Here is a 9,894-nt window from a genome sequence, read left to right on the forward strand (position 1 = left end):
GGATGCGTCTATCCCACGCAGTGTAGCATGCAGAGGGGTCAGTGGTGGCAGACTGGAATACAGGGAAGAATATATCCCCGTTCAAGGCAGGGGTGGCGTTAACTTTAATGAGATTTCAGCCTGGATAGGAGATTGCAGGGGATCTTCCTGCAGTGGATATCCAAAGAAGTATTGTGATGAGATGCAGAATTAAATCCCTACCTATGCATAAAGTTTTACCCTTGTTTGGAGCAAAGTCACATCCAATCCACTTTGCAAGGTCGTTGAGCAATTAAAATGCTACTCAGTGTTTTTGGGAAAGGGTGGGATAGAGATGTTTTGTAATAGCTCGATATCCTACTTCTGCTATCTTCAGGACTTTTTTGTGTGTGGAAAAAAAGCTAGTTATTATCAGAATATATGAGGCAAAACAGAATCTCCAGTGCCAAGAAAGGAGGCTCATAGAGCTGCCTACAGTCAGTGAGATTCCTCACTTATTTGTCCCGTTCTTGTTTGTTAACCTCATTTCACTTTCCTAATTCTGGTTTAAAGTTTTGTACCAAATCGGGGTGGTTGTGGTGATGGTGAAGCCTGGAGAAAAGAATATGCTAGTATGCATGATTTGACTACATCACTTTTATTAGCCACATAATTTGTTTTAACTTGGTGAATAGGTATAAGACCTGTCTAAAGATTATGGGGAAGGGCAGGATATAAATTTAATAAAAATAAATAATTCCAGGCTCATGCCCCCTTTGCCCATGTAGTCTCCATGGTGCAATGTCGTGCCACCAATTTGCTCAGCTTTAGCTGCTATGGCTGGCACCTTCTCTTTTCTAAATCCTTCAAGGTGTAGGTTGTGTGGAAGGAAATGGCCATTATGTGGCAACGAACAGCGCTTGAAGCTGTTCCACCAGCAAGGTGAAGCTGTAACCCTATTCAAGAAAGAGGCATACCACAGAAATTCAGATAAAACCAAACATACTTTATTGAAAATGAAGGTCCACCAGACAATGTGCAGCATCTAGAGCTACTCTTCTCCCTCCTCTTCATCCTCATATGAATCAATGCCCACTTCTTCATAATCCTTCTCCAGGGCGGCCATGTCTTCTCGTGCCTCGGAGAACTCCCCTTCTTCCATGCCTTCCCCTACGTACCAGTGGACAAAAGCCCTCTTGGCATACATCAGGTCAAACTTGTGGTCCAGGCGGGCCCAGGCCTCAGCAATGGCGGTGGTGTTGCTCAGCATGCACACTGCCCGCTGCACCTTGGCTAGGTCTCCGCCTGGGACTGCAGTGGGAGGCTGGTAGTTGATGCCCACCTTGAAGCCTGTGGGGCACCAGTCCACAAACTGGATGCTGCGCTTGGTCTTTATGGCGGCAATAGCAGCGTTGACATCCTTGGGCACCACATCGCCTCGATACAACAGGCAGCAGGCCATGTATTTGCCATGGCGGGGGTCACATTTCACCATCTGGTTAGCTGGCTCAAAGCAAGAATTGGTGATCTCTGCTACGGAAAGCTGCTCGTGATAGGCCTTCTCTGCAGAGATGACCGGGGCGTAAGTGGCCAGAGGGAAGTGGATGCGAGGGTAGGGCACCAGGTTGGTCTGGAACTCTGTCAGGTCCACATTGAGCGCCCCATCAAAGCGAAGCGAGGCTGTGATGGAGGACACAATCTGGCTGATAAGGCGGTTGAGGTTTGTGTAAGTTGGGCGCTCGATGTCCAGGTTCCTGCGGCAGATATCATAGATGGCTTCATTGTCCACCATGAAGGCACAGTCTGAGTGCTCAAGGGTGGTGTGTGTGGTGAGGATGGAGTTGTAGGGCTCAACCACAGCTGTTGATATCTGAGGAGCTGGGTAAATAGCAAATTCCAGCTTGGACTTCTTGCCATAGTCAACTGAGAGCCGTTCCATCAGCAGGGAGGTGAATCCTGAGCCGGTGCCTCCCCCAAAGCTGTGGAAGACGAGGAATCCCTGGAGTCCTGTACATTGGTCAGCCTGTTGGGAGAACGCAAAAGAAATTGTTGCTAAGTATTAGCTTCTCTCAGATTGCAGTGCACTGTACTATTATGACGTGAGACACAGCAGAGATATATATTCCTAGATCCATAAAATTCAGAGTTCACTAACCTGAAGCTTTCAATTAGCCACTTAATTGCCTAATGATAGTATTTCCTTGCCTCCGGAAACTCACAACTCTGCATGGACCAACCCATGCCCGGTAACCTCCCTCTCTCTCTCTCACACACACACAATCTAGAAGAGCTGGTAGCTCTTAATTAGGAGGTGCTGTTGCTCTTATTGCACTTGTAGCAATGAGCAGTGTACCCACTGCCTCTTCTGATTGGGGAAGGGATGGGAAAAGTATCCTAACAGCACAATTGCGATCCTTTCACTTCATGCAAAGTGCCCAAGAAGTGGAAAAACTCTTCCCTGTATGAGTGAAAGGCAGTGAGCAGTGGAGGCAAAGAGAAAATAGAAAGCAGAACACAGATAGTGTCTAAAGCAGGGTGAGGAACATTTTCAGCTCAAGGGTGTCATTCCCTCAGAGGGAATCTTCCTTGGGCCACATGCTAGTGGCGCATTTAACCAAGTGACAAAAGTGAGCGGACCTGAATTTCTATTCCCATCCCACACCATGACTATATACCAGTTTCCGGATCCTGTCCAGCACCAAGTCAATGATCTCTTTGCCAATGGTGTAGTGCCCACGGGCGTAGTTGTTGGCAGCATCTTCCTTGCCAGTGATCATCTGCTCTGGGTGGAAGAGCTGACGGTACGTGCCAGTACGAATTTCATCTGCATGAAAAAGGGGTTGGAATGCAAAAGAAATTATCAGTATGGTGGATATTTCAGACTCTTTAACTGGGTAAGCAAATTGAGGAAACCTAACACACCTACCCAAATGGGAAGTGTGATCACCTGCAGCCCAAATTCCTCAAAAGTTTACAGGACCCAGAATGCTCCTTGCCCAAATCACTTTACTAGCAGGTTAATACAGTCTGCCTCTCTGGTCAGTTACTAGTTTTGATGAAATCCCACTATGAGAATCGAGTGGGAGTTGGTAAGTTGAACTCCTGCATTGCATGCTGCCAGATTCCATTGTCACAGTTGCCACACACACCCAGAGTCCTATAGATGGGGAACTGCAGACCTAGTTTGCACCCCTCAGACTCAAATTTGGCCTGAGGTCTGCCAGTTACTCACCTAGTGCCAGAATCAGCGTAAGTTGTGCAAGCAGCAGCCAGAGCAATTAAGTCTGGCTGCTGCAACTGGGGTTTGTGCCCCCCCAAAATGACTTGAGTACTCAGGTAGATCCCCAGAATAGTATTTGGAGCATGGAGCATGATCTTCCATCTGACAAATAGAAAGGCTTGCACTGGCAGGATGGGTGTAACAGTGTGGCATTGAATTCCACCCTCAGTGTTCAAGGATTCCTTGGCCGCTAAATGGATCAAGTATTTGCCCTGACCTTCCAGAAGTGGGCCCAGATCCCTGCCCAGGCCCAATGAGAGGATTAGCCGCTGGTGCCCACCAGAGAGCTTTTGAGGCTCAGATTCCTGCACATGCACTCACCAATCACGGTGGGTTCCAAGTCCACAAAGACAGCCCGGGGCACATGCTTCCCAGCTCCAGTTTCACAGAAGAAGGTAGTGAAGGAGTCATCCCCACCGCCAATGGTCTTCTCACTTGGCATCTGTCCATCTGGCTGAATCCCATGTTCCAAGCAATACAGCTCCCAACAGGTGTTGCCCATCTGCACGCCAGCCTGGCCGACATGGACTGAGATACACTCACGCTGTGGAAAGAGAGAAAGAGTTGTGAGCCTATGGCAGAAAGAAGGGAGGGGGTAGAACCATCAAGACGACTCCTAGCCAGAAGCCCCAGTGGCAGCTCATGCACACTTGTTGGTTTTAGCTGAATGCCCTTTCCTTGCTAAAGGGTTGCCAACATTTTTGGTCCACTGGGCACATTTTGAATTCTGAGCCAGTGCTGTGTGAGCAGGGCATAACAAAAAATTAGAAGAGAGTATTTTTTGCTCCCCTCCAGACAACCACATGGTTGACATGGGATGTCGCCTATGTCCTGCTGGTTCTGATTGTGGAGATCTCATAATATTTATTCCGCACACATACACTGAAGCTGTTGCTGGCTAACCACAGGGAACATTCTCCAATACAGTCGTACCTTGGAAGTTGAACAGAATCCGTTCCAGAAGTCTGTTTGACTTCCAAAATGTTCAAAAACCAAATTGTGGCTTCTAATTGGCTGCAGGATCATAAGCCACGGAAGCCCCATTGGACATTTGGGTTCCAAAAGAACGTTCACAAGCTGGAACAATCACTTATGGGTTTGCGGTGTTTGGGAGCCAAAACGTCCAAGTCCCAGGGCGTTCGACAACCAATGTAGCCTGCACCAGTAAAAATATAAAAGGGGGCCCCATCATCTCTCCTTTTCTCACTGTCCAAGTGCATTTCTCTCAATTGCACACATACAAAGCATACTTGAGTGCACACACACACAGGTGAAGGAAGTGCTTGCCATTAAAAAATAATCCATAAATACATGATGGCCTATGGGTGCCCATGGGCACCACAGCATCTACAGACCCCCAGGTTGGCAATTTCTGCCCTTGCAATTCACCTGTTAGGAGTAGCCACCCCTTGGGGTGAGCGATCTAGAGAATTTCAGAGTGGCAATTTAAATGAACACTAGATGAAAAGTAACTCCATGTCTTGGTGTGGTTTTGCCTCTAGTCAATCAAACCAGGCAGCAGCAACGTTGTAGCATGAGAGTCAGGAATACAGCCGTCCACTTCCAAAAATGTAGTGCCAAAGCAAATTTGCTAGATTGGAGGGAATGCACCTGAGCTGTGCAGTACACTGAAGAGTGCCAATCTACCCTAATTTAGTCACATTGTGGTGATTTTAGAATTTGGTGCAGCAGTGACTGGAGTGAACATTTAGCAGCTTTGTTAAGCTGTCTATTGCACACGGAAGCCACAGGGGAACGAGCAGAAGCAGCCACTCGGTCGGCACTTCCAGCCTCTTACGCCCACACTCCAGAGTTTATTAAAAATGCATAGAGGTTTCTTCAGCATTCTCCTCTCTCCTGCTTCACACGGCACACATTTATTCTACGCATTTCATAATCCGCATTCTAGCACCACCCAACATAGGGAACCACATCAGGGCAAAACGTGAGAATTCATTCTCATTCCCTCTCCCTGTCCCCAGGGCAAAGCACCTGTATCCCCACACAGGTGACATCTAGTCACCTCCCGCCTGGCAGCCAAGACAGTGATGACAGGCCTGCGTAGGGCTCACTTATTCAAAATGAGATCTGAATGCTCAGAATGACTTTTCTGTCAGGCTTTCCCAGCGGGATGAATAGGCCATTTGTGTCTGTTTTGTATCATTTGTAAAGCTCCTCTGTTATTTTTTGTAACTGGCTTTTAGTTATATTTTGTACACCACCTTGGGATGCATGTGGGAGGCAATTCATAACACAAAAAACAGCAGCATGTTGATGAAGGCTTGCACGGACTGAATGGGAAGCAGAACTGGGGTGAGTGAGAGGAAATTGGAAGGGCAGGGAATAGCCAGATCAGGGGACACGAAGCCAACACACTCGGGTTGCTGACTCAAGGCAGCCCTGAACCTAACTGCAAGTCATCATCATGTCATATTGTAGTGGCCAAGCAGGCAACAGCCCAAGGGAAAATTCCTGAGGAGCTCCTGTGACCAGTGAGTTTATGCCAACCAGTGCAGTGTGGGTCTTGCCATCATAATTTAGGTCAGGGTCAGGGAGGGTAGCTGTTTACAGAGCCACCCAGCTTGTTGGGCAACCCAGCCCATGGAGTTAGCAATCTTCTTGCTGTGACACTTTTGGCCCATCTCCAGGACTCAAGCTGAATGGGCCTAGGCACATAGATCACCCTGCTTTCAGTCACCTCCCACTTCCGCCATTGAGAGAGAGTCCATACGCATTCGAAGGGAGAAAAAAGAACCCGTTGGCCACTCATTGCAAGTAATATTGGCAGAGCTAGAGGAGCCAGACTGACAGGCAGGGAAATGGAAAAGCTACATACCAGGAATGGTGAGGGGAGGAAAATCCACACTTAGGAGTGGGGCTCCCTGCTTACAATAACTAGCTACAGTTCTAACATTGCTGCCATGGTAAACCCGTTTTCAGATTGCATTACTTTAAGACTGTGGATGGGGGAATCATACAGTCAAATGCTTCTCTACAACATGCTCTCCACTTAGAAAACTAGATAATGGAGAGAAAGGGTAGTGAGCTAGTTCTGGGTGAGTTTTAGGCTCTCTTTAAGGCCATCTCTATTAAGTTATACCTAACATATGAATCTAGCACAGATTCCCCTTTGTCAGGTCTTCACTTCACCCGTTTATGGTTGGAAGAGTCTGGCTTCACTCACTGTGGGGGTTGCTACCAGGGTGAATAGAGAAAGGGGGCACATTCCCCCTCAAAGAGCATAGGTATGTAGCCCATGGCTTCATTTCAGAAGGGGCACAAGTGGAACCAGATCAGTGGACACGTTAGAAGGACAAACCATCCAACCACTGCCAAAGCGGAACATCCACGCTGGGACAAAAATAACCTGCCACCAGACCACAGAGGTGACATTCCATCCTATAAAACCATGCCTGTTTTGGTGCTCCTTTTACGTGCCTTTACCTCACACGTCTCACCAGGGAACCAACTCATTCAAGGTACACTTGAACTCCCAAGAGTTTTTGTCAGACATCTGCACTGTATTTACACACGGTTAGGAAAAGTGGTGCATTGCAGGGAGCATCATCACCAGAGGCAATGCCATTCACACTGCACACAGCTAAGGTCTGGCCACATTCCCAATTATGCTCCACAACAGAAAAAAGATTCCAGGCACAAAGTTTGGAAACAAAGTTTTGAATTCCATAGGGATTCCCTTTTGAGCAAGATGAAGCCGAACATATTAAGTACCCCCCCCCCACACACACACTTTAGAGTAACAGCAATTGACTAACACTTTGCTTGGGTTTCATTTGAGGCTATTTTGCTTCAGGATATGTTTCTATAAGGATGAAGGTTTAATTTGTGTACTTTTATGTGTCAAAAGTGTGCTTTTCTGTGCAAGTTCTTATATTTCAAGAATTGACATCTACCGGAGTTCACCAGACACAATAGCTTTTAATTCCCTTTTTTTTAAAAAAATAACCTCAACAGCATCCATAAGTGACAGCGCTAAAAAAACCAAAAACCTTAAATATCAATAACCAAAAAAAAATCAATTGCAAAAAGAAGATGCATCTCGAAATTTCCTCAGGCAAACTGAGAACAATGTAACAGTTATCTTTTGTAATGGCCAGAGGCTTGACAAAAACTGACTGAGCATAACGGCTAAGACCAAGCTGCAAGCCACTGAGCCCCAGGTTCACTTTTCCTATGCACTTGGCCTTCAGCAAGCTTTTATCTCAGCCTCGATTCCCGATATAGGAATTCTGAACTTCCTTACAGGGTCGGTAAGAGGATTAAGGGGAAAAGCTCTCTAACCACTTTCAAGTGCTAGGTTGACCAAAGTAAAAACCGAATAGTGAACTAAGCCCCCCCCCTTTTTCAAGGGTTCCCTAGCTTTACAACAGACAGAGGGGCAGAAGAGAGGTGCACCTCATTCCCCTACTGCCGGGTCTCTTCGGCTACTGCTCTGCTATCGGCTTCCCAGCACCAGAGCCACTGATACAGACCAAGTTAGCGAGGAGAGGAACTATCTGGCTGAGAGAGCAGCGTTTTGTGGTCACAGAGGGCGAACAGTTTTCAGCCCCTCCCAGGGGAGGGGGATTCTCAGAACCCACACGTACACATCGGGCTTCTTGCACTTCTCCTTTCGAAATTCGAATTAAACCCTCCGACTATTGGCTAACTAGAATTAACACCGGATTTTTAAAATGGTTCTCTTCCGCTTTCCGCTCAAACGCATTTTTGAAAAACGCATATTCAAAAGTGACGCAGTCCAAAGTCTTTTTTTTTTTTCAAGACATTGCGTCACTTGCGAAAACGCCCCGACGGCCTCCAGGGAAGCGGCTCCCAGAAGGTGGGAGAACGAGTCTAGCCGCTAGGAAGCGCCGGGGCCCCGCCAGGCAAAGCTCCTCGCCCGGGTGGGATCGGGGCTGGCGGCTGAAGGCGGCTTCCTTCCGCGCTCATTTGCGCGTCTAGCCCGGACGGCTAAATATAGGAGCCCCTCCCGCAAAGTGCGAAGATTCCCTCCAGATGAGACGGGAGATGCGATTACCTACTTTGGACTGGAGCCCAGCCGCCTGCCCAGCTATTTGCAGCCCTGGGATTTAGCTGGAAGCGGGGCGCCCGGGCCCAACTCTCCCTTCCTGCGCAACCTGCCTATTAATAACTTTCCCAGCCCCCGCAGTCTGTGGGCGACGATCGGTAACGGGGAGGGAGCGAGAGGCACGGGAACATTTGCCGCACGACTCTCCAGAGCGCGGCGCCCCGCGCCCTCGGGGGCTGACCCCAACTTCCTTAGCCCTCTCCTCGACCTCCGCACGAGTTGGCCGCCCGTGCGCCTCCAAGGCAGCTGTCCCTGCTCATTACACCAACGTGGCTGTAAGCGAGGCGCCCAGGCACCGAGCGCGCAAGCGAGTCTTTCCGGGCACGCGGCCAACTGCGATCAAGGAGCTCAGGCCGGGCCTGCCGGATCCTGTTCTGCGGCTGCTCCGCGCGCACCACCACCACCCCACCGCCATTTACACGTGCGTCGAGGGCAGCTGCCGCGCTCTGCAGTGCGCACTTCGAGGGTAGCCCCCAACTAGCGCCCCTGACTTTTGCCCCTGGGCCTGGAGACACCCTCGCCATGTTTGTGGGCGAAGGGGCGCACCTAATTCCCGCCCTAAGATCAGGCGGCAACCAGGCACCATCCTCCGCGTTTGCCCCGCAGGAAGGCGGGAGCGCTTCCCACCCGCCCCGACGGGCCCCGACGGGCACCTGCCGCGGAACGTGCCAGCAGCTTGCGCGGACGCGCAGCTTGGGGACCGCAAGCCGAGAGGCGGGCGACGCGCTCCCCCAGCCAGGGGGGAGACGTCGAAGCTCGCTAAGGAAGCAGCCCCCAAGCGCTCGGTGCGCTTCCCTCGCGCAGCCCCCTTCCCGCTCACCATGATGAAGAACGGCGGGGCTGAGAGCTCACGCTGAGTCGATGCGACGAAGTCTCTGTGAGAAGCAGCTACGCCTGCTCTAGCCCGCCCTGCCGCAGTGGGTTTATAAAGGAGGGGGCGGGCCTAGAAGGTGGCCCCGCCCCAGCTCCTCGTTGGTGTTTACCGGGAGCCAAGACGCCTAGAGAGGAGAATTAATCATTTCCAAGGTGGCTGCTTCGTCTCCAAATCGAAAGTCACCGCGCAGACTCTTTCATCAGCAGACGCAGCAGGAGGAAGAGAAGAGAAACGGCTACATGGGGTGGGACTCCTTCCGTAGAGGCAGAAGAGGGGATTTAAGGAAGATGCAGCTTCAGAGAAAAGCGCCTGCAAAAATATCTTCGAAAAGGATGGGGCCTGCTGCATCCAGGGGGGCTGCCCCTCCTCCTTTGCACGTTGGTCACCTTAGTGGTAGGAGACACGGAAGTCCAATGTTTTAGCAGCTGCTTCACAGGCAGAAATTAAAAGTTGGATTGATTTATTTCTTAACTGTGGCATTCCCGTGTTAGCAAAACCTTCCTATACCACATAGTTGTAAAAGGTACAATACCAATGCTGATTTCAAACTGGTGTGGGAAAATGTTGCTGAACTACAACTCCCAGCAGCCCCAGCAAGCATAGCCAGTGGCCATGTTCAGCAACATCTGGCAGGCCATAGGTTCCCCGCAGGCAGCAATCCAAGGTGTGGCCTCACCAATTTCTTAGTGTATT

The 9,894-nt window shown here is 49.8% G+C and overlaps 1 protein-coding gene across 1 annotated transcript; it reads right to left on the reverse strand.

Annotated features, from left to right (window-relative positions):
* Positions 1-943: 943 nt before the first annotated feature.
* Positions 944-9,350, reverse strand: LOC310673896 (tubulin alpha-4A chain). The gene is made up of 4 exons (XM_083432692.1): positions 9,148-9,350; positions 3,560-3,782; positions 2,634-2,782; positions 944-1,981 (listed from the first exon to the last, which is right to left on the reverse strand). Exons 1-4 carry the CDS (start codon positions 9,148-9,150, stop codon positions 1,010-1,012), a joined length of 1,347 nt encoding a protein of 448 aa, XP_083288818.1. The 5' UTR covers positions 9,151-9,350; the 3' UTR covers positions 944-1,009.
* Between the last annotated feature and the right edge of the window lie 544 nt (positions 9,351-9,894).

Source organism: Podarcis tiliguerta, assembly GCF_965153285.1.
Source record: "Podarcis tiliguerta genome assembly, chromosome: 1".
Taxonomy (NCBI): Eukaryota; Metazoa; Chordata; class Lepidosauria; order Squamata; family Lacertidae; genus Podarcis; species Podarcis tiliguerta.